General features: G+C 41.3%; 1 protein-coding gene across 1 annotated transcript in view; it reads right to left on the reverse strand.

Annotated features, from left to right (window-relative positions):
- Positions 1–25,432, reverse strand: part of ARHGEF12 (Rho guanine nucleotide exchange factor 12) — a 169,256-nt gene that overhangs the window by 86,228 nt on the left and 57,596 nt on the right. The window contains exons 8-12 of the mRNA XM_023746315.1: positions 19,723–19,901; positions 18,042–18,119; positions 17,753–17,872; positions 16,120–16,260; positions 6,036–6,110 (exon numbers count right to left, since the gene is read on the reverse strand). Of these exons, the coding sequence (XP_023602083.1) occupies positions 6,036–6,110; positions 16,120–16,260; positions 17,753–17,872; positions 18,042–18,119; positions 19,723–19,901 (593 nt within the window). The remainder of the gene's footprint in view (positions 1–6,035; positions 6,111–16,119; positions 16,261–17,752; positions 17,873–18,041; positions 18,120–19,722; positions 19,902–25,432) is intronic.

Consider the following 25,432-nt stretch of genomic DNA (forward strand, 5'->3'; position numbering starts at 1 on the left):
GGGGTGTTTTGCTAGAATCCCTATGTTTAGTCTTTAAAGACCCCACCTTGTGGAAACACATACTTTCTCAAGGCTACTTACCCTGCTAACTGTGTCTAGAGCTCAATTTTAGTTCTCACTGTAATGACAATAAAAGCCAAAGGAGGCCGGTGAACAGGGCTGCTTGGCAGTGACAGCCAGGCAGTGCCTTAGCCTCTCTTTCACAGAAACTGTGTTAGAGCAACCTGTTCTGTCGCTCAGGGTCAGAGCGTCAGCCCCGGCAAAGGGGTGCCCTGTGTGAGTACCAAGGAATGCAACAAAGAAAACCAAAGAGTAAGAAAATGAAAGTAACTGCAGGAAGTCACTGGAGCCGCTTGGGATTTCCAAGTTCGAGGGAATTGTCTCTCAGCTAAGGAATTCACTACCTCTGTTATGCTTCTTAAGAATGTAAGTTTTTCATTAGAAAAATAAGCCTATTTCTGAAAGTAAGGAAAAAAAGTTTTTTCTGTATTTGCCTAGGAAAGCAAAGGTTTTATATATATTATTAAAATAACTTATATTAATCAGGAAATTGATTACTTTAAATAAATAGATTACTTAATACTCTTTAATAATAATAATAATATATATTGAGTGAGAAAGATGGTGACCTGCAAGACGGTAGGGAGGGAGAGTGTGAGAGTGAGGGAGCGATAGAGGAGTGTGTGGACGTGTGTGGTGTGTGTGAGTGAAATAGGGACAGTTAGATCCTACAGGTCTGCCAAGGGGCTGCCAAAACAGGCAGTCTTAGATGGCGAAACCCTGCTGCTACCGCAAACACTCTGGGGACGGCCAGCACGGTCACAGAGACCACGCCATCTTGAAGAACAGAACGCTTGAGACTAGGATCCTAACCTCGCCACTACCCAATCTGGTCTCAGACGCAAACCGGGACCCTACAGCCACTTGGGTAAAAGACCTGCGACCACAGCTGCAGACCCATGGACACTAAGACCCCAGGCACCCCGGCCACAGATTTCTGTGATTCACAGAGCCATTCCCCCTCCCCAGGCAGAGAAGCATCAAACAGACTGTCAAACTACAGCAGGAACGCTGGGAGGGTTCGGGCGGGGTGGGTGGGTGGGTGGGTGGTGGTGGTGGTGGTGGTGGTAAGAGATCAACCGAAGGACTTATATGCATGCACGTAAGCATAACCAATGGACACAAGACACTGGGGGGGAGGGAGGGGAGGACATGTGCCAGGGGGTTTGTGGGGGGATAGGGAAGGCCAGGGGAAGGTCAATGAGGGAAAAAAGGAGACATATATACTACTATTTGTAATACTTTAAACAATAAAATAAAATTTAAAAATAAATACATAAATAATCCCCTCCTCCAAAAAAAAATAGTAATAATAGTATATAATGTACTTGACTACATTCCCAGGGTTTAAATTTTAAGATTTGCTTTCTCTCCTTATGAAGAAAAATTTTATGCTTAAGGTATATGGGAAGCTCTGTCAAATAAGGAAGTGACATTTGTATTCTATTTATATATACATATTAAATAGATTCTAATATGCTTTCATTTATAACTAAGTGTTATAAGTTATAATATTGTGGAATATTGTGTTTTGCAAAAACGACAAGATTCCAAAGTAACTAAATTTATAGAAATACTAGCAAGAAAAATCAGGAGAAAAAGAATTTGATTATAGGACTAAATGAACTAAAAATAATTATAGTTTTAGTAATTATGTTCTAATAGAAATCTAATTTCTTCAAAACAGGACATAAGTCAGTTTCCAATTGTGGTTTTATTAACCAAAACTTTGCTGGGATGTCATGCCTGAGAGAGACAGGCCAGGACGCTGGATGTCACTGGGAAGCTCTGAGGAGTGAAGACCGGCTGAAGCCGATAAGCCCCTTGGATAAATGGCCTGGTACCTTATTTGGTCACATGGCTCACGGCAGCTTTTCCAGGTAAGGAACGAAGGTTGCTTTCCTCAGAGATGGCATGAAAGACATCTCAAGACACCTGTGGGGACCTCAACTTGAGGACTGCACCCCAATTGTGTAGGTATTGCAAGCAAAGAAGCCTGATGGCAACTTCAGGCTTGGCTTCTTTGCCCTGGGAGTAAACTTTCCAATGAGATTCCAGCAAAGCACATTTTTTTTAAAAAAACCTGTATAATCAACTGTTATTCTTGTTATGTTCATGCAAACAATCAGGCCAAATTATAACTATACTTAATACAGTACGTAAATTAGCCTTTCATAAAAATAAGGATGATTTTAGGGAGAAAAAATGTTTCAACAGGAAATTATTAGAAACTGTTCTAACTTTTGTCCAATTAATACTAAATTTTATAACTCAGTTTGTCTCCAACAGATTACAAGCCCTACTTACACCTAGGGAATCCCACCTCTAGGCACCACTGCCACCTCCTTCTGTGCCCAGGCTTCATCGTCCCTCTGACAGAGAGCAAGGATCTCTTAGCTCTGAGAGAAACCTCTGACCCACCTTAGCACAAAGCAGTTTCAGAAGAAACTGGTATCCCCTTTCCCTGAAAGAATTCAGAGCCAAGATCCTTAAGGGGGATGTAGTAGGCAGTTAGACAGACATGAGCAGAGCAAGGACGATAGGCCAACAGGAGGGTAAAGAGATAGACTCTGAGACATGCTTCTCACCACTCCAGCTGCTCTGAAGCTGGGAATAGAGGAACCTGTATAGAATTAACCTTTAATCACAAATAATAATTAGAAGGAATTTATAGTTTTTGTATAATAGAAGGTATAAAGATAAAGAAAAAAGAAAGTGAAGTCGATAAACTGAAAGGGTATGTGTAAGTTACAGAAGATATATATAAGTTACAGAAGGTATATATAAGTTATAAAAGGTATATGTAAATTTTAAAAGGTATGTATAAGTTACAGAGGGTCTCTACAAGTAAAGAAGAACTAAAGTTGAGGAAGTAAAATTGTGAGAAGAGATGTAAAGAAAGGAATATAACAGGAAGAGAGGAAATTAGAGTAGTAATACTAAAGAATAATTGTGAAAGTTATAAGAGTGTTTATAAAGGTCATAAAAGGTTTATAAAGAGAAATCTTAAAAGGAATTATAAGTATACTAAATAACAAATCTAATAAATAGAGCACCTAAATTAATCGGAAAAGTAATCATATTTTAAATCTTAGAACACATATCCTTATATGTGAATAGGGGGGTTAGGTTTTTCCTAAAGTTTTCTTTTCAAGGCCTGTTTGAAGTAATTAGAGAGGTAATTCAGCTATGAATCCAGCAAACAGAACCGATAAGCATGGTCAGACTGACCCCCAGAAGTCAACATCATCTCATCGCCTGACAATAGCTCTGTCTACAGACCACAGGCCTGCAAGTAGCTACATTCCGCACCCTCGCCCCTTCTCCTTTATAATCCTGTCCCCTACACGTCGCTAGAAGGCAAGATTTAATGCTTGTAAGCACCCTGTCTTCTTAATTAGACTAACCATTGCTGTCGTTGCAATTCTCTGTTTTTCTTATAGTCTACAAAATCAGAAATCGACCTAGAAAAAAATCTCCAGAAATTCATATGGAATAAAAAAAGACTCCGAATAGCCGCAGCAATCTGGAGAAAGAAGAACAAAGTTGGAGGGATCACAATACCAGGTATCAAGCTATACTCTAAAGCCACTGTTCTTACAACTGTCTGGTTCTGGCATAAGGAACAGACATATAGACCAATGGAACAGAACAGAGAACCCAGAAATCAACACAAGCGATTATGTTCAATTAATATCTGACAAAGGAGACAAGAGCACACAATGGAGTCAAGACAGTCTTTTCAATAAATGGTGCTGGGAAATTTGGTCAGATACATACAAAAAAATGAAACTAGATCACCAACTAACACCATACACAAATATAAACTCAAAATGGATAAAGGACTTGAATGTAAGATGGGAAACCATAAAAATCTTAGAAGAATCCATAGGCAGCAAAATATCAGACATATGTCGGAGAAATAGAAACTAAGGAAAAAATACACAAATGGGACTACATCGAAATAAAAAGCGTCTGCACAGCAAAAAGAAATGTCAACAAAACAACATGAAAGCCCACTGCATGGGAGAACATATTTGCCAATGTTATCACCGATAAAAATTTAATCTCCAACATTTACAGGGAACTCATACAACTTAACAAAAGGAAGATAAACAATCGAATCAAAAAATGGGCAAATGACCTAAATAGACACTTTTCGAAAGAGGACATACAGAAGGCCAAGAGACATATGAAGACATGCTCAAAGTCACTGATCATCAGAGAGATGCAAATCAAAACGACAATGAGGTACCATCTCATACCTGTCAGAATGGCTATCATCAACAAATCAACAAATGACAAGTGCTGGCGAGGATGTGGAGAAAAAAGGAACACTCGTGCACTGCTGGTGGGAATGCAGACAGATGCAGCCACTGTGGAGAACAGTATGGAGTTTCCTCAAAAAATTAAAAATGGAACTCCCATTTGACCCAGTAATCCCACTTCTAGGAATATATCCCAAGAAATCAGAAACACCAATCAGAAAGGACATATGCACCCATATGTTCATAGCAGCACAGTTTACCATAGCGAAGATTTGAAAACAGCCTAAGTGCCCATCAGCAGATGAGTGGATTAGAAAACTGTGGTACATCTACACGATGGAATACTATGCTGCTGTAAAAAAGAAGGAACTCTTACCATTAGCAACAGCATGGATGGAACTGGAGAGCATTATGCTAAGTGAAATAAGCCAGTCAGAGAAAGATAAATATCACATTATCTCACTCAAATGTGGGATATAATGATCAACATAAACTGATGAACAAAAACAGATCCAGAGACAGAGAAGCATCGAACAGACCGTCAAACCTCAGAAGGAAGACAGGTGGGGGACAAAGGGGAGGAGGGTGCAGAGATCAACCAAAGGACTTATATGCATGACCAATGGATACGGAAAGTAAGGGGCGAGGGCACGTGCTGGGGGTGGGAGTGGTAGGGTAGAGGTCAATGGGGGGAAAAGGAGACATATGTAATACTATATGTAATACTATAAACAATAAAGAATTAAAGAAAAAAAAGACCTGAAAGAACTTGAATAGTATGTGTGCAGCCATGATCAGAGGAGCATTATTCACAACAGCCAGGAGATAGAAACCGCCCAAGTGCTCACTGACAAATGGATAAACAAAATGGGTTCATACAGACAATGGATTATTATTCAGCCTTAACAGGACAAACATTCTTTCTTTTTTTTTTATATTTTATTGATTTTTTTACAGAGAGGAAGGGAGAGAGATAGAGAGTTAGAAACATCGATGAGAGAGAAACATCGATCAGCTGCCTCCTGCACATCTACTGGGGATGTGCCCGCAACCCAGGTACATGCTCTTGACCGGAATCGAACCTGGGACCTTTCAGTCCGCAGGCCGATGCTCTATCCACTGAGCCAAACCGGTTTCGGCCAGGACAAACATTCTGACACTGGCTGCAACAGAGATGAGTCATGAAGACACTATGCTAAGCGAGACAGGGTGGTCAACACAAGGACAATTACTGTGGGATCCCACTGCCCTGGGTTCTCGGGGAGTCATATTCCCAGAGGCAGAAAGAGAAGGGGGGTTGCCAGAGGCCGGAGGGAGAGGGTGATTTCGAGTTAGTGTGCAAGTCTCGGCTGCGGGAAGATGAAAGTTCTGAGATGAATGCTGTGATACTGCACAACGTGAAAGGAACTTGATGCCAATGAGCTGTACACTTAAAAAGAATCACTGGTAAATTTTATGTTATGTATATTTTACTACAATAAAAAATCATTAAACCACCTAATAACACTGACTATGAAGTACCTCTCCATTTATAAAAAAAATTAAGTTGTTTTAAAGTTTAAGCTTTCTCTCAAAAAAACAAACAAAACACAAACACAAAAAACAAAAAAAACAAACAAACAAAAAAACCAACAAAAAACAAATAGCAGACATGGCTGTCACTTTAAGCATTTGAAAAGCACTACATTTCACAGGTTTTATACTCACAGTGTCCTGAATTACTTCATTTTTCTCCATGTTTTCCTCTAGATAAACCCTCTCTTTCAGGCCGCTCTTAGGACTCTAATTAAAAAGAAAAAGAAGAAAGGTATTTAGTTCATTTCAACAGGCTCACTAAAGGAGAGTAAAAAAAATAATGTGGAAAAAGAATCTTCTGAATTTCATCTATGTATTTGAAACTACTAAATATCTTTTATATAATATCTGGCTTTGCTAATTTTTTCCTGACTTTAGCAAATCACTTATTCTCTCAGCTTTTTAGTTTTATATTGATGCCAGTAAAACAATATAGAACTATCCTGGCCAGTGCTGTTCAGTGGTTATAACATCAACCCGTGCACCAAAATGTCTCGGGTTCAATTCCCAGTCAAGGGCACATACCTGGGTTACAGGTTCCATTCCTGGCCAGGTCTCACATTTATGTTTCTCTCCCCTACTTCCTTCTTTTCCACTCTCTCGAAAAATCAATGGAAAAAATATCCTTCGGTGAGGATTAACAACAACAAAATTACAAACAACAGAATAGTTTTACTTTAACTCTGGGCCTGAGGGCACATTTCTACCAAATAAGTCTAACTAGATATATTACGTATCTCAAACTCATTATGTCAAAATCAATCTCTATCATTATCCATCTCCTCTAATCCCCTCTGTCCCAAGATAAAAGCATTTTGAATTATTTATATGAATGAAATTAGCTTCTATTTTGCTGTTACTATCTTGTGTAAAACGGATGTATAGATTTTCATAAAATTTACATGGTATGTTTTCAATGACCTAATATAAACACAAATTCTCTGACATGCAGAATTTCAATTTAGGAGGGTGAGGAATACCCCAAAGCAATGGAGCCACTCTTCAGAGCGGCTGAAATGAGGCACAGAGATTTTGTGTGAATGCCAATAGGGACAATACATGCTCTCTATAGACACCAAATACCACGCAACAGAGAGACAGTAAAGCTGCCAGACCTACTGGGAGTCATGTCACAAGAATACAGAAGACAATTTGAGGAGACTCCATTGGCCAAAAAAAGAACAATTTAAGCATCAAAAAGAATAATGATTGCAATGGACCAAAACACACTAAGCAAGTATGTTAAAGTCTGTGGGAAACTGCCTACTGTCTTCTCTAGCAGAGAGGTGTGGACAAGGAGCCCAGAATGCTGGTGACCCTTGAGCCCTGGGCAAAGGTCAGGGCAATGCACCCACGGTTTAGTCCAGACAATGGTAGCTGAAGCAACTTCCCCACCAGATAGATTATTATTTCTGTCTCATCTCTTCATTTGCGTGTGGCCCCTCTTCCTGAGCCCGAACCCTGAACCACACGGGACATGGGGGGACAGTCACAAAAATCTATCAATTCAAAATATACACAAGAGTGAATGTACACACATCCCTACATTGGGGACCTCTGGAGTTTGTTAGGTAACAACTCTTCTGAAAACAGATTCATAAAGGAAAAGAATCAAGCATTTATACCACCCTTCCTGCATAAGCTATATTTTAGGGTAATCTAAAAACCAGTAAGGGAAAACTATTCTTCATACAATAATTCCATGTAATCTAATCTAATAATAGACAAACATGGTAATTGACCATACCTCCACTACGCTTCCCAGTGGCTAATCAGCAGGATACGCAAATTAACTGCCAACAAAGATGGCGGCTGGCAGCCACGCAGCTGAAGCGAGCAGGAGGCTTGCTTGCTCCAGTGATGGAGGAAGCCAAGGTTCCCCGCCTGCCACGGCCCAGCTCTGAGCTCCCCTCTAAGCAACAAAGTTGCAATTATAGAGGCTAAACAAACCCCAGATACCTGCTTTCAGCAGGCCGTGGCCTCAGAGCTGGAGCGGCAACAAAGTTTCAATTATAGAAGGTAAATAAATCCCAGAATAAAAAATAAAAGGAAAAAAGTAGAGGCTGGGAGCTTCCATTGCCAGTTTGGCCAGCCTGAAAACAGCCCTCAGCCCCTCATCCAGACTGGTCAGGCACCCCAGTGGGGACCCCCACCCTAAAAGGGGTATGGGCAGCCTGAAAATAGCCATCAGCCCCTCATCCAGGCTGGCCAGGCACCCCAGTGGGGACCCCCACCCTGAAGGGGGTGTGACCAGCTGCAAACAGCCATCAGCCCCTCACCCAGGCTGCCCAGGCACCCAAGCGGGACCCCCACCCTGATCCGGGATACTCTTCAGGGCAAACCAGCAGGCCCCCACCCGTGCACCAGGCCTCTATCCTATATAGTAAAAGGGTAATATGCAAACTGACCCTAACAGCACAAAGACTGGGAATGACTGGTCACTATGACACACACTGACCACCAGGGGGCAGACGCTCAATTCAGGAGCTGCCCTCTAGTGGTCAGTGAGCTCCCACATGGGGGAGCTCTGCTCAGCCACAAGCCAGGCTGATGGCTGCCAGTACAGCGGTGGTGGTGGGAGCCTCTCCTGCCTCCTCAGCAGCGCTAAGGATATCCGACTGCAGCTTAGGTCTACTCCCTGCTGGCAAGTGGACATCCCCCAAGGGCTGCTTGGCTGCCAGAGGGATGTCTGATTGCCATCTTAGGCCCAATTCCCCGGGGAGCGGGCCTAAGCCAGCAGGTGGTCATCCCCCGAGGGGTCCCAGACTGCGAGAGGGCACAGGCCAGGCTGAGGGGACCCCTCCCCCCCGCCCAGTGCACAAATTTTTGTGTACCGGGCCTCTAGTATCTATAATAAAAGCATAATATGCTAATTAGACCAGATGTCCTTCCAGACGACCTTCTGGACGAAGCCGGGGCTGCGAGGGAAGTCCAGGTCCCGAGTGCTGGAGGGAAGCTGGTGCTGGCAGCTGGGGGAAGGAAGGGATGCTCTTACACGAATTTTGTGCATCGGGCCTCTAGTGGGTAAATATTTTTATTAAGAATCTGTAATGATATTGCAGACTTATCCCACTGCCCCCCCCTCAATGCCCGCCTCTCCCCCAACCTCCCCCTCTTTTTGCCTTCACTACACTATTGTCTCTGTCCATGGGATATGCATATATGTTCCTTAGCTAATCCTTTCACCTTCTTTATCCAGTCACCCCGCCCCACTGCCCTCAGGAACTGGCCAGTCTATTCCTCGTATCCACGCTACTGATTCTATTTTACTCGTCACTTTATTTTATTCATTAGATTTCACATGAGTGAGATCATGTGATACTTGTCTTTCTCTGCCTGACTTATTTCACTTAGCATGATACTCTCCAGGTCTCTCCATGCTGTCACAAAGAATAAGAGATCCTTCTTTGTCACAGCTGCATAATAATCCATCATGTAAATGTACCACAGCTTTTCTATTCACTCATCTGCTGATGGGCACTTGGGCTGTTTCTAGATTTTACCTATTGTAAATTGTGCTACAAACACAGGGGTACATATGTCCTTTCTGATTGGTGTTTCTGGTTTCTTGGGATATATTCCTAGAAGTGGGATCACTGGGTCAAATGGCATTTCCATATTTAACTTTTTGAGGAAACTCCATACTGTCTTCCATAGTGGCTGCACCAGTCTGCATTCCCACCAGCATGCAGGAGGATTCTGTTATCTCTGCATCCTCGCCAGCACTTGTTTGTTGATTTGTTGATGATAGCCATTCTGACAAGTGTGAGGTGGTACCGCATTGTTGTTTTGATTTGCACCTCTCTGATGATTAGTGACTTTGAGCATTTTTTTCATGTCTCTTGGCCTCTGTATGTCCTCTTTGGCAAAGTAACTATTGCCCATTTTTTTAATTGGACTGTTTGTCTGCCTGTGTTGAGTTGTATGAGTTCTTTACATATTTTGGAAATTAATCCCTTATGACATGTATCATTGGCAAGTATGTCCTTCCATGCAGTGGGTTCCCTTTTCATTTTTGTGGTTTCTTTTGCTGTGAAGAATAGAATCTTTTTAGCTTGATAGTTTATTTTTCCTGAGTTTCCCTTGCCCTTGGGAACCTATTGGCAAAATGCTTCAAGAGATTTTACTGCCTATATTTTATTTGAGGATTTTTATGGTGTGGCAACTTACATTTAAGTCCTTTATCCATTTTGAGTTTATTCTGTATGGTGTTAGTTGGTGGTCTGGTTTCATTTTTTTGCATGTACCTGTCCAATTTTCCCAGCACCACTTATTGAAGAGACTGTCTTTACTCTAGTGCAGTGATGGCGAACCTTTTGAGCTCGGCGTGTCAGCACTTTGAAAAACCCTAACTTAACTCTGGTACCGTGTCACATATAGAAATTTTTTGATATTTGCAACCATAGTAAAACAAAAACTTATATTTTTGATATTTATTTTATATATTTAAATGTCATTTAACAAAGAAAAATCAACCAAAAAAATGAGTTCGCGTGTCACCTCTGACACGCGTGTCATAGGTTCGCCATCACTGCTCTAGTGTATGCTCTTGCCTCCTTTGTCACATAAAGACATGGTTGATTTCTGGGCTTTCTGTTCTGTTCTGTTGGTCTATATGCCTGTTCTTATGCCAGGACCAGGCTGTTTTGATTACTATGGCCTTGTAGTATAGTTTGATATCAGATTTGTCTGATCACTATGATAGACCTTCCAGTACTATGTTGAATAAGGGTGGTGAAAGCGGACATCCCTGATCTTAAGGGAAAATCTTTTCATTTTGGCCCATTAAGTATGATGTTGGCTCTAGGTTTGTCATATATGGCCTTTATTAGGTTGAGGTAGGATCCCTCCATTACCACTTTGGTGAGAGTTTTTATCATAAATGGATGCTAGAGTTTACTGAATGCATCTATTGATATGATCACAGGATTTTTATCTTTCACTTTGTTTATGTGATGTATCAGATTTATTGAATTGTGAATATTGAACCAACCTTGCATTCTTGGAATAAATCTGACTTGATCATGGTGTATGATTTTTTAAAATGTATTGCTAGATCCAATTTGCTAATATTTTGTTGAGGATTTTAGCATCTATGTACATCAGAGATATTGGCCTATAATTTTCTTTGTTTGCAGTGTCTTTATCTGGTTTTGATATTAAAATAATGTTGGTCTCCTAAAAAGAGCTTGGAAGTCTTCCCTCCTCTTGTATTTTTTGGAATAGTTTGAGGACAGGTGCTAGTTCTTTGAATGTTTGATAAAATTCTGTGAACCATCTGGTCCAGAACTTTTATTTGCAGAGAGTTTTTTATGGTTATGCTTCAATTTCATTAGTTTTCCATCTAGTCAGGTTTTTTTATTCTTCTTGATTTTTAGAAGATGGTATGTTTCCAAGACTTTGTCCATTTCACCCAAGTTGTCTATTTTGTCAGCAAATAGTTGTTCCTAATATTTTTTTTTTTACAATCCTTTGTATTTCTATAAGATGCTACCTCTCCTCTTTCACTTCTAATTTTATTTCTTTGGGTCCTCTCTCCTAGGTTCATCAATCTCATTTATCCTTTCAAAGAACCAGGTTTTGGATTCATTGATCTTTTGTACTTATTTTACTGTATTTCTTTAGTTTCTATGTCATTTATTTGTGCTCTGGTCTTTATTATTTCCTTCTTTCTACTTACTCTGGCCTTTTCCTGCTGTTTTCTTTCCCCATTATTTTAGGTCCAGGGTTAGATTATTTACAAGAGATTCTTCTTGCTTCTTGAGGTAGGTCTACATGATAGGAACTTCCCTTTCAATACTGCTTTTGCTGTGTACCACAGATTTTGGGTAGTTGTGTATTCATTTTCATTTGTTTCTAGGTAATTTTTTTATTTCTTCCTTGATCTCATTGGTAACCCATTCATTCTTTAATAACATGCTATTTAGCCTCCATGTGTTTGAATATTATATGAGCTTTTTTATTGTGGTTGATTTCTAGTTTTATGCCATTATGATCCGAGACTATGCCTGATATGATTTCATTCTTCTTGAACTTGTTAAGATTATTTTGTGTCCTAGCATGTGGTCTTTCTTTGAGAATGTTCCATGTGCACTTGAGAAGAATGTATATTCTGCTACTTTGGAATGAAATGTCTGTAAATATCAATTAAATCCATTTGATCTAGTGGGTTGTTCGAGATCATTGTTTGCTTGTTGATTTTTTGTCTGGAAGACCTATCCATTGATGACAGTGGGGTGTTAAAGTCCCCTACTATGATTGTATTGCTGGCAATTTCTCCCTTAAAGTCTACCCAAAGTTTTTTTTTGATATATTTAGGTGCTTCTACATTGAGTGCATATACGTTTATGACGGTTATACCCTTTTGTTGAATCAATCTCTTTATTATTATGTAGTGACCTTCTCTGTCTCTTTTGTGGCCTTTATTTTGAAATCTATTTTGTCTACACGAGCTCTTCTTGCTGTCTCTGCTGCTCTGGGTTTGGGATCCCTGCGGGGGGTTGAGACACCACACTCCCAGGGGGAGGGAGCGTTGCAGGCAATAGCACTTGGTCCTCTCAGCCATGGCACTGCTGTGGTCTCTCCTTTTCTACAAACCCCCTCCTTTGACCAGTTTCTCCATGGTTTCCTCAGTGCTGCTGAGATCTAAGATGTCCAATCAGCTACACTTCACCTGGTTTTTCAAGTTGATTACACAGTATTTAGCTGTAAATCTTGTCCCAAACTGGGAGCAAAGACATGCAACCTCTAGTTACTCTACAGCCATATAGCCTCTCCGCTGGCTAATTTTTTAAGTATCCTTTTCTCTTAAAGATACATATTAATGAACTAATGTCTTGGATTTTACTTTAAAATAATCCAGAGGTTTGAGCACCTATTGATGACTACTGAGGCTGGATGATTAGGTGCATAAAGGGGATCATTATGCATCTCTACTTTTGAATGGATTTAAAACTTTTCCATAAGGTATTTTTATATCATTTACATATTAAACATTAGCAAGGTAGATGCTCTGAATTTCTGATGATTCTTTGTGATCAAGCAGCTTCTCTTGTGAGAGCTGGGTGTGTGGGTATTCATTAGAATCACCTTTGAGGTAAACACAAGCAGGGAATTTTGCAATGATAATGATCTCACAAACAGCACAAGGAGATTATTCTATAAAAATGAGCAGAAAAAGAAAAAATTTAAAATGCTCATTTAAAATATAAAACACTGATCGGTTCCTATAATCTTAATATAATTGAAACAAACATGGAAACCCATAAACTAAAAACAGCACATCTTAGCTTCAAAAAGACACATGTAGAAATTAAGCTAGTTTGTTATGTGTTCAGTAAATAGCCTTGCCTACAATATATTATCTCTCACCCAGATTTCTACAAAATTCATTTATTTATGGAGTCTCAGTTTCCTCATCTATAAAATGGTAATACTGCGCCTTGAAGATTATTATGATAGCTAAAGAGTATGTGTAAAGTATTAGTTACAACTGCTGACATAACGCAAGTATTCCATAAATGATAACCAATTATTAGCCATTCAACACATATTTGTTCCTATTAAGCCAAGTAGTCTTCTTTTTTCTATCCTCACCTGAGGATATGTTCATTGATTTTTAGAGAGAGAGAAACAGAGAGAGGGAGAAACATCAACCAGTTGCCTCCTGTACGCACCCCAAGCAAGGATCGGACCCACAACCTAGGTATGTGCTCTGTGCGGGAATTGATGGGGTTTGGGACAACACTCCACCAGCGGAGCCACCCAGTGGGGCAGCAGTCCTCTTCTCTTACACGTCTCCCTGCCTCTACTCCACTTCACTTTCCACATGGACATGTTTCTGATTGGGCCTGTCTTTTGCATGCAAGACAAAGACCAAACTCTTTAATCATTCATTTTGCTGTTCATTCAAATCCTATCTAATAAAGAAGGAAATGCTAATTGATCCTCACGCCATTGCAAAGATGGCGGTGCCCACAGCCACAGATGGCAGCCGCCCAGCCGCCCAGGGCCATCTGAGGCTCAGGTAACCAGGGCCGGCCGAGACTTGCGCTGCTGGCAGTGGCAGCAGCAGAGATGTGATGGGGCATAGCCTTCCCCCTGATTGCCGGGTCACCTCCTGCCCCTGAGGGCTCCCAGACTGTGAGAGGGTGCAGGCCAGGCTGAGGGACCCCCCTCCAGCGCGTGAATTTTCATATACCGGGCTTCTAGTACTTAATAAACACTAACTACATGTCAAACACTCTTAATTCACTGAAATGCCTGTTTCTACATTTGCAAATTCACTCTATTTTAAAAAGTATATACATCTAAGCCACAGAATTTATTGTAACATCACTCTAAATACAAAATTCAAAATTCTAAATCCCTATAATATGTCAGGCTTTGGAAGCATAAAGCTGAACAGGACAGTCCCTTTGCACTCAGACACTTTCCATGTAATGGTAAGACCAAGCCATGAAGAGAGACAGGAAAAGCAGCTCTAAAGCGGAAAGGAGAGCATGAGAAGGGCTCCCTCAGCCAATGCTGGTACCACAAGTGGCAGCTTGGACTCGTCTGTGTCTGAGATGAAGGACAGCCGTTTCCTCCAGGCCCTAACATAGCAGGAAAACTTTCACTGCTCTCCCACGGCGAGGCATTTTCACACACAAGCGCCTTAGCTTATAGAGTGCTCGCACTTTGCACCTGGTAAAGGCAGATCGCTTACCCCCTGGGTAAGTTTGGCCAGTTAGTTACTTCCATTTGGCCTGCTTTTTCTTGTAAAGTTATGATAACAACAGCACTACATTACACGGCCGTTTTAAGAATTAACTAAGGGATGTGAAACACTTGTGACAGCATATTACATGTATGCACAATAAATGTTAGCTGTTATCTTTTTTTTCTTGAGTCAAAACTGAATTTCTCATTAAAACCTTTAGCATACCCAATCCTAAGACTCCTAGTGTCATTTTTCACTCACACATACACACACACACACACACACAATTCTCATATCTTCTTTGCACAAGGAACTGAGTCATTGGGTCTAAGCCTCAAAAGGTGGCCACGATGATGGCTTAGGCCAGTAGCTTTCCTTTTTTTTTTTTTTTTACTAGAACCTTCAGTAAGGCAGGAATTTTACTGTTAAATATAATACTTGGGTGTGTCTCTGTGTATGTGTCTGTACATATATATATATATATATATATGCACATACAACAAAGTCACAAGAAGTAACACCACCTCTATATGCAAAGCACTCTTATTTCCTATTCTTTTTTTTTTTTTTTAATATGCTGGCCCCAACCAACTAAATTGATTTCATGAACGAGCTTTAAAAACGCTGCATTGGACTACGTTCCTCCACTTTAAAAAGGGGTGGTCTGTCCTGGCCGGTGTGGCTCAGTGGATAGAGCATCGGCCTGAGGACTGAAGGGTCCCAGGTTCGATTTGGGTCGGGGGCATGTGCCTTGGTTGCGGGCACGTCCCTGGTGGGGGGTGTGCAGGAGGCGGCTGATTGATGCTTCTCTCTCATCGATGTTTCCGGCTCTCTGTCCCTCTCCCTTCCTCTCTGTGGAAAATCAATAAAATATATTTTTTAAAAAAGGGTGATCTATTTGTAAGTCATTATTCTATCATTGTATACTACTTACAAAGAAATGCTAAGTAACACTGAATTTAGCTTTTAAGTATTTATATGACTATGAAGTCACATCATATTCACCTTCAAATATTTTATCTTTTAACAAATATTCATGTTCATCTAGCAATTTCTGGGTTAATCAAGAAAGTGTTACTAAACATGAGCTATTAACTTAAGTCTACCTAACAGAATTACTAGTGAGTCTTTTCCTCTTTGCAACGGCAAAGGGCCCCATGTTTCAAGACTGAGTAACTCTGCCCACAGATGGAATATTAACCTGCTCTTAAAGTTATCAACAGCTGGCCTTCCAGTTCAGTAAGAAAGCACTTGTGTTATTAGCTTTCCTACCCTCAAACAAGATACCATCTCCTCTAAAGAAACATGTGTCAGTGCTGTGCAAGGGAAAAGTGAGCTCTGGAATTAAAAGCTCCTCTACAACAATGTCCAGAATTTCTGCTTATCAGATTGCTACATTAAAGATGGCAACAATAAAAAAGGAAGAGAACACAACTCGATAACTCATGCAACTTAAAATTAAATCTAGAGAGCAGCTTTCAGAAGAACACAGGAAGACAGAGATGTGGAGCTCACCTCTGCATTGTCACTGCTGGGCCACGATGCATCTCCGCTGCTACAGTCAGCTCTGCCTAGTCCGTCACCAGGGTCTGCTCCCACCTCACTGACTGCGTGTGTGTCACTGCAAGGCTTGGAGGATGTAAGTACAGCTCCGTCCTAAAGTGGATTAAACACAAGCACATTAAAGAGACTTTCATTGTGGCCTGCAGAAAGAAATCGAGTTGCACTACAATCTAAAGAAGAATGCTAACATCTGGCCAGTTTGATGTGATCAAGAATGCTTAAAGATCTAAAAGTTAAAAACATAAACCACTACTAATTCTGTGGTTGTAAAATGTCAATGATCAAAGACAGTTTAGTGAAGAGGAAAAAGTTTGAATTTCCATATAGAACATAAAGGTAAAACAGTTTGTTAAACTATATGATTTCTATTGTCTGCCCATTAGTAAAGATTATTACACATCGCATCTGGTTCACTGCCTTTCAACACTTCAGATTTCAATAAATCACAAATACTGAGATACAGTGCTCTAACATAATCATAAGCTTTTAGATCAGGAACCACATTTTTACTATTCGAACATAGTAAGAATGCTGTCTTTGCTCAGTAATAACAACATAAAACTGTCAACATAACTGAAGGGTATTTCTAAAAACATCTATAGTTGATGGAACTGAAAGTGATAAAAAAATAAATAATGCAAAATAAAAAGTACGCTAAACCAGCAAGTCAGGAGACCTTATAAGTGTGATCTTGTGTACGTCATTTAACTAGTTTAGGCCCTAGTTCTCACCATCTTGGCAGGATTTTTATTTATGCTAGAGGACCTTAAAAAGTGCTGTTAGTGCTAGATCCTGGCTGTCAATGCCAGGCCTAACTGAGGAAGAAGAGCAAATCAGCAGCTCTTACTGCTTTTAAATGATATAGGCAATTCATCCTTTTTGCTTTAAAATGAAGTAAAGGAGCTTTTCATATCCCACATCTGAATATTATAGAATATAAATCTGGTTGAGATTTAATGCTAAGCTATTTTTTCTAATGACACCATCATCTCCATACTTATACTTATGTAGCAAATTCAGCTGAAATCTATTTTAAAATTACAATGAAATTATAGTATTAGGAATGTGAATGTGCTTTGAATTCATCAGACAGGATTTAAATTCCAGTTCCATTGCTTGTGAGCCAAATGATCCCAGCAAGTTATTTAATCTTTCTGAGTTCTTTAAGTGTGTATGTAAAATGGGGGAAACATCAGAGTACCTGATGTAAGAGGGCTGTTGTGCAGACTAAGAAAATGCCTGTCCAAGTACTTAGCACAATGCCTGTCAATCTGTAAAATCTTATAACTATACTTAAAAACATAATTGCAGAAGGAACCTCAAAAATGTAAAATATATATATAAATACATTTTAGTAATTTGTCACATCAAAGCAAAAGCAGTCTTTTTAAAATTATTGTGGAAAAAAAAACATCAAATCATGAGCAAGGCAATAATCAAAGCCCACATTTCTTTCAATGAACCATTATTTCTGCCATGCCCTACACAGGGCCGCCTTTAGGACGTAACTTTTCCAACAGGCACTGAGGCGCTCTCTGGCGCGCTCAGAGCACAGAACCCGGGAGGCTCTCGGGGGTGCTGCTACCTGCGCGGGGCCTGCGGCTTTGGAGAGCTGCTCCTGCAGCTGAGGGAGGAGTTTCTTGGCCTCTTGGATCTCTTTTAGCAACTTAGGGGTAGGTGCTCGATTGTAATCTTCCTGCAACAACTGAAAAGTTATAAAAACATTTTGATAATTGATTGCTTATGTCAAGAAAATAGAGAAAGTCTATTCTTAGTCAAATAGCTGATGGCACCAATCCCACTGTCTGCCTGCGACTCTGACAAGAAGCCAGTCATTCTGACTGCCTGGACACAGCCCTTTCCTAAGGCAGTACCTGCAGCCGTTCCTGTTCTTTCTGTAACATTTTTCTCAGAATTTCTACTTTCTGGTTATGAACCACATTGTTTTCCTCCTAGAAAAAGATAAAAAACCAACAAACAAAAAAGAACCAATACAGGAAAAGTGAAGCTAAAATAAATAAGGAAAACGAGACATATAACGTTACGCCCCAGCTCTGGTTTTCAATATCTATTTCAATTTTTTATTTCCATCACTTATAAGGATGGACTTTTAGACATGACATGAAAGATAACAGATTACAGGGAAATTTTAGCCCTTTTCACTTTTACTAAACTAGGATTCAAGAAAACATTAAATACTTAAATTAGTTGGAAAAATGAAGTTGGCTTAAGTATAGGAATAATACTTATGCTTTCCTATCTTTAGATCATTATTGTCAACCCCCATGCATGGCTCATATTCCCAGTACTTCCTTCCTGACCTCACGCCATCTCTCCTTGTTTTGTAACCCTTTATTTAATCAAATTAGTCTTCCTAAAATCCTGTTATAACCACATCACTCTCTTGCTCAAAAGAAATTTTAATGGATCTCACTGCCTATCTAGTTACATATAAAGTAACCTGGTAGCTGTGAGTTTTTTGAAAATAAATAGTCCTAAGTTTTCAAGCTCCTCTCCCACTACATAAATCCTTAACAGACACCAGCTACTTCCAAAACATCTTTGGTGCTTTCTTGGCTCTTTCCCTCTACTTCCTCTACCTGAGTTGCCTTCATTTCCATTGCCACCACTCACTTGTGACCTGTTTTTCAAGGCTCAATTAATAAAATAGCTTTCGACAAAGTCCTTCCTTGTCACAACTGATGTATTTTTTCCCTCCTTGGAATTCGTACAGAACTTACTGTTTTCCCCCTCATGTCACATTCTGCCTTTGTATTGTAATTACTTACATACATTTAACTCCATCTTAAACAACAAAGGTTTATTAAGCACCTACTATACGCCAAGCACTAGGTACTTTTTTCCAGAAACTAGGGGCTCAACAATAAACAAAACAAAACAAACAAACAAATAAACAAACAAAATACCCATGTTCTTTCAAAGTGTATATTCTTAGGTAATATAGACCTTGAACATAGGATATTTTAAATATTTTTGTGAGTGGCAAATGGTTTTGTATATAGTAGGTGTTTAATATTTTTTAAATTAAATCTCCTGTCCCAAGACTCTGTAATCATTCCAAATTACAGCTGACCCTTGAACAGCATGCGAGCTAGGGATGCCAGCCCTCTGTGCAGTCGGAAAGCTGCGTGTGACTTTCCACTCCCCCAGAACGTTACTAATAGCCTATTACTGACAGGAAGCCTTACCAATAACATAAACAACCGATGAACACATATTTTGTATGTTATTTGTATTAAATACTGAATTTTTACAATAAAGTAAGCTAGAGAACAGAAAATGTTATTAAGAAAATCATAAGGAAGAGAAAATACATTTACTGAAAAAAAAAAAAATCTGTGCATAAGTGGACCTGCACTCTTCAAACCCATATTGTTTAAGGGTCAACTATATTATGTCATTATTATATTAGGAAGTTATTTTCTAGAATCTTGAACTTAAATTCGTTTATCAGCTCAATACCACAAAATTCTGAATATAAAAAGTGAAGGCATTATGCAACTGAGCATTTACAAAGATGTTTCCCGCTCTTACCCCCATGAGCACAGGACTAGTAATTCTCTCCATATTCCCAGATGCTCCCGGTGAGTGAGGAGATGTCATGATAGGAGACATGTGTCCAGTGACTGACGGCTCTCCTTCAGAATCAGCAAGTGGGATCTGGGGCATCCCCGGGGGGCGTCCCTGAACAGTGAGAGCTACATAGGAACCAGCTTGGGTGGGCAGAGAAAAGAAAGGGAAAGCAACATTGTACACAAATTGTTACAGCATTTCACTACTTAGCCTTTAAGTTCTAAAAGTGTCGTCATGTGAGAAAGCTGAACCAACTGCTAACCACTGATCCACATAAAAACAACCCAATGTTTTTTTACGAATCCTCTAAGAATCTAAAAGAACAATGTCATTTTCAGATAGTAAATTACTATTCATAATATTACTTAAAAGCAAATAAAATGTATAACCCCCCAATTTTTAATTAGAGAAGAGTGAATTAATATCAACCATCTACTAATGACTATGTTTAATTAATTTCTTAAATGCAAAGCCCTAGCTGGTTTGGCTCAGTGGATAGAGCGTCAGCGGGCGGACTGAGTGTCCCTGGGTTCGATTCTGGTCAAGGGCACAGGCCCAAGTTGTGGGTTTGATCTCCAGTGCGGGACGTGCAGGAGGCAGCTGGTCAATGATTCTCTCTCATCACTGATGTTTCTATCTCTGTCTTCCTCTCCTCTCCTTTCTGAAATCAATAAAAATATATTTTTTAAAAAATTCTTAAATGCAAATTTTAAAAAATAATTTTAAGATGATAATTAATTAGGCAGAGTTTAACTAATTTTCTAGAATATAATGATGCAATTTTAAATTAACTTTACTAGATAAAATTGACAAAAAGTATACCACAAAAGCCAAGAAAAATCTCCATAAATAAGTAATGAGTTTAATTTTTAAAATTTGGAGAAGACTGATGGGGCAAGATGGCTGTGGGACCAGGAGACCGTGTACCCGTGCTCCCAGCCTGAATGGACTTACAGCTGAAATGCTATGCGGTTGCCTGGAAAAGTGAGAAGTGTAGCTGACCGGACACTATTTGTCTAAGAAGCCCTGAAGAAACAGCGTAGAACTGGTAAAAGGGGGAGCCCCCCGGGGCGGATGCTTGGCTGAGGCCTAAGTGATATTGGCTGCAAAGCTCCCTCCACGCAGGGACCCCCAACCCCAAGCAGCAGAGACTGGAAGGAGAGTCCGCGCAGCATCGGGCCAAGGGGTCCAGGAGACTCTGCCTGCCTAGGAGGCTGGGTCCTCCCTTCCCAGTGACAGAATGTGCCAGGTGCTGGCTGCCCCAGAGGGGACTCCCCGCAGGCTCTCACTGCTGAGGCTGCACAGCAGTGTTTGGCTCAAAACACAAGGCGCCTGAGGGCTGCACCCAGGAGTGATTTGAGGGACGCTGGGCTTTCCTGAAAGGCTTGTGCAGAGCCCAGAGCGATGGCGTGGGGAGGGGAAGGGGAGTCCCCAGCTGGATGTGTGGGGTTGGAACCCCCCCGGCACCTGTGGAGCCACAGGGCCTGCTCCAGCCTGTAGAGTTGGCAGCGGGCAGGTCGGGGATTTTATTTTATTATTTTTTATCCTCACCTGAGGATATTTTTCCATTGATTTTTAGGGAGAGTGGATGAGAGAAGGAAAGACAGAAATATCAATGTGAGAGAAACACATTGACTGGTTGTCTCCTGCATGAGCCTGACCAGTGCCCGGCCTGGGAAGAGTCTGCAACTGAGGTAAGTGCCCTTGACCAGAATCGAACCTGGGACCCTTCGGTCTGCAGACCCATGTGCTATCCACTGAGCAACACCAGCTGGGGCTAGATCGGGGATTTGAAGCCTGCACCGAAGAGAGTGGGAGCACAAGTGGAGCAGGGATAACTGGTCCCAGCTTTCCTGAGACGCCATGTGGAGATTCCGGAGTCCTGAGTGGGGCTGACTTCGCAACCCCTTCTGCTTGGACTGTGGCGCAAGGGCACCAGGTCCTGGCAGCTGAGTCTCTCTGGATGGGATCCCATGGGAAGGCTTCCACTGAGGAGACAGAGGAGGGAGAGCTGTGCTTTGTGACTGCACTGAGGAGAGGCTAATCCAAATTCCCTGTGCGTCCAGGCGGCCAGGCCTGGGAAGGAGGGGGCGGAGCTTGTCTCCCGCTCTTGTGGGCTGGGAACACCCCTACCAGAAGGGGACCAGATCCTCCGCTGGGCACACTTTGGTGGGGGCAGGAGAACAGCCCAGAGTAGGACATCCCGAGAGTAAGACCCTCAAGGCCATTATCTAGCAGCAGAAAAGGCATAGCCCGGTCCTGAGGGCGAGACTGGCAACATTCTCAATCGCAATCTCTTTTTTATTATTATTTTATTTTTTTATTGATTTTAGAGAGGAAGGGAGAGGGAGAGAGAGATAGAAACATCAATGATGAGAGAGAGTCATTGATTGGCTGCCTCCTGCACATCCCCTACTGGGGATTGAGCCCCGCAACCCAGGCATGTGCCCTTGACCAGAATTGAACCTGGGACCCTTCATTCCACAGGCCGACGCTCTATCCACAGAGCCACACCAGCCAGGACTCGGAATCTCTTTTGAAAAATCCCACTGAGCCAGGGCAGCAGAAACTTCTCCTGCAGAATGGGCGGTAGGCCGTGTCCAACCTGAGCCTGCCCAGGCCCCCTTGCAGGGAACTGGAGTTGGAGGATATGGTAGAGACTGAGGAGTTGGGCTTTGCAGCAGAGATTCATTTCCCCTCAGTGAGTGCCTGATGAGTAATCTCTAAGCTGGAGGCCCACTAGCTCTAGCTGTGCTCGCCTGGCTTCACCCTAAAGACTCTCTTCAGAAAACACTGGAAGAAAACCAGGCAAACGGGGGGTGGGGGGGCGCGAGAGCAGAGTAGCTGACGCCTCAGACTGACCACAGCTACAACAAGACACCCAGAGCCAAACGTGGACAGCTCCTAACGTTGGCTGACACAAAAGTACCTCCCAGGAGGCCTGAAATCAAAATACAAAACAGTGAGTCTGATCATGTAATCCATCTAGATCAGTGATGGTGAACCTTTTGAGCTCGGCGTGTCAGCATTTTGAAAAACCCTAACTTAACTCTGGTGCCGTGTCACATATAGAAATTTTTGATCTTTGCAACCATAGTAAAACAAAGATTTCTATTTTTGATATTTATTTTATATATTTAAATGCCATTTAACAAAGAAAAATCAACCAAAAAAATGAGTTCGCGTGTCACCTCTGACACGCCTGTCATAGGTTCGCCATCACTGACCTAGATGAACGTCACTTGGCTGATTTAGTTGTAATTGTTCTTCTTTTTCAATATTTTCTTCTTTATTGCTGTAGTATTATAGCCATTAATATTTTTGTTATTTTCTCTCATATCTTACAGGCCTCTTTCCTTTTTCCTTTTCCATTCTTTCTCAGTTTACCTTTACCTTTCTTCTTTTAACCATTGCATAACGTTTTCCCTTTCCTTCTCTGTCTTCTTGTCTTTTTTTTTTTCTTACCTTTTTCCTTTTCCTACTCTCTACTCATAGTTTTTGCTCTCCTTTGTTCTTTAAGAATCTTTTTTCTGTCACTTTTCCACTATTCTCTTTATTTTTTTATTTTACTATTAGTAATATTATCTTTGTCTCTCTTTTTGTTTACTATTCTTGTTTTCTTATCTCTTTACTAATTCTCCTCTCTTTTGTGGTTGTTTCCCCTATCAGCACATGTAAAAGAGCTCGCATAACATGGTTTTGGTTGAGCCTTACAGTTACCCATCCTCAGAGGAGAGCCCACCCACAAACAGGACAACAACAATCAAGACCTAATTATAACAGGAGAGCCCAAAAAACCCGCAAAAGGGTCACTCCTAGGGCACACAACTCAGCAGTACAAGGACACTGGGTCCCACAGAACACTGACTACAAAAGCCCACCCCAAGAAGACTGGGAGTCATAGCAAGTATGTCTAATTTATAAACACAAAGAGACAGCAAAGAGGGGAGACAAAGAAACAACCCCCAACTTAAAGGAAAGGAGGGATAGCCAGAAAAATAGCCAAATAAGATGGAGGTGAGAAAGGTATCAGACATAGAGTCCAGAGTAATGTTTATAAAGATGCTCAAGGAACATAGTGAGAATGACAAGGAACTTAGTGGGAACTACATCAGCATGAAAAAAGACAGAGAACTAAGAGCCAGGCAGAAATGAAGACTATATAGGACATCAAGAATATACTGGAGAGGAAACCAAGATGGCGGCATAGGTTAACGCCGGAGTTTGCAGCCTCAAACAACCACTTCAAAAATACAACTAAAAGACGGAACGGACATCATCCAGAACCACAGGAAGGCTGGCTGAGTGGAAGTTCTACAACTAGGAAGAAAGAGAATAGCATACCGAGACTCAGAGGAGGCGCAGTGCTGAAGTGAAATACTAAGGTGCGGAGTGCATGTGGAGCGGGCTGGTAGCTGAGGGCGAGGTTGTTGTTTTCAATCGGGAGGGCGTCTCAGACTTTGAGCTCCAGATCCGGGCGAGTCTCTAGGGACCCAGACTCAAACGGGAGAAGCGGGACTGCCTGGCTTCGGTGGGAACTCGAAGGCAGCTTTCTCTCCGAGGTTTGCAGCAGTTGCTGGGACTCTGAGAGGCAGAGCCCCTGGGGACGGGACTGAGAGCAGCCATAACTGCTCACGCCGCCTGCCCTGTAGATCCCCGGGGACCCGCCCCGCCCAAGCCCTGCACAGAGGCATTTGCCAGATAGCCTTAGGCAAACGCTAGATTAGCACCACCCTAGAGATCCAGCACAGAAGTTCTTCCACTGCAGACACAGCTGACTCTCATAGCCAGTTAGCCTGGAGGTCAAATCACCCCCAGTATTACCGACAACAATCAAGGCTTAACTACAACAAGTCTGCGCACAAAGGCCACAAGGGGGTGCACCAAGAAAGCATAAAAAAATGCGGAGACAAAGAAACATGACAGAAATGGAGGATATAGAGCTCAAAACCGCACTTTTAAGGTCTTTCAATAATTTTCTAGAAACTGCCGATAAGCTTAATGAGATCTACAAGAAATCTAATGAGACCCTCGATGTTGTGATAAAGAACCAACTAGAAATTAAGCATACACTGACTGAAATAAAGAATATTATACAGACACCCAACAGCAGACCAGAGGAGCGCAAGAATCAAGTCAAAGATTTGAAATGCAAAGAAGCAAAAAACACCCAACAGGAAACGCAAAATGAAAAAAGAATCCAAAAATATGAAGATAGTGTAAGGAGCCTCTGGGACAGCTTCAAGCGTACCAACATCAGAATTATAGGGGTACCAGAAGATGAGAGAGAGCAAGATATTGAAAACCTATTTGAAGAAATAATGACAGAAAACTTCCCCCACCTGGTGAAAGAAATAGACTTACAGGTCCAGGAAGCGCAGAGAACCCCAAACAAAAGGGATCCAAAGAGGACCACACCAAGACACATCATAATTAAAATGCCAAGAGCAAAAGACAAAGAGAGAATCTTAAAAGCAGCAAGAGAAAGAAACCCAGTTACCTACAAGGGAATACCCATACGAGTGTCAGCTGATTTCTCAACAGAAGGGAGTGGCAAGAAATATTCAAAGTGATGAATACCAAGAACCTACAACCAAGAGTACTTTATCCAGCAAAGCTATCATTCAGAATTGAAGGTCAGATAAAGAGCTTCACAGATAAGGAAAAGCTA

This window comes from Myotis lucifugus, unplaced genomic scaffold (assembly GCF_000147115.1).
Source record: "Myotis lucifugus unplaced genomic scaffold, Myoluc2.0 scaffold_654, whole genome shotgun sequence".
In the NCBI taxonomy this organism is placed as follows: Eukaryota; Metazoa; Chordata; class Mammalia; order Chiroptera; family Vespertilionidae; genus Myotis; species Myotis lucifugus.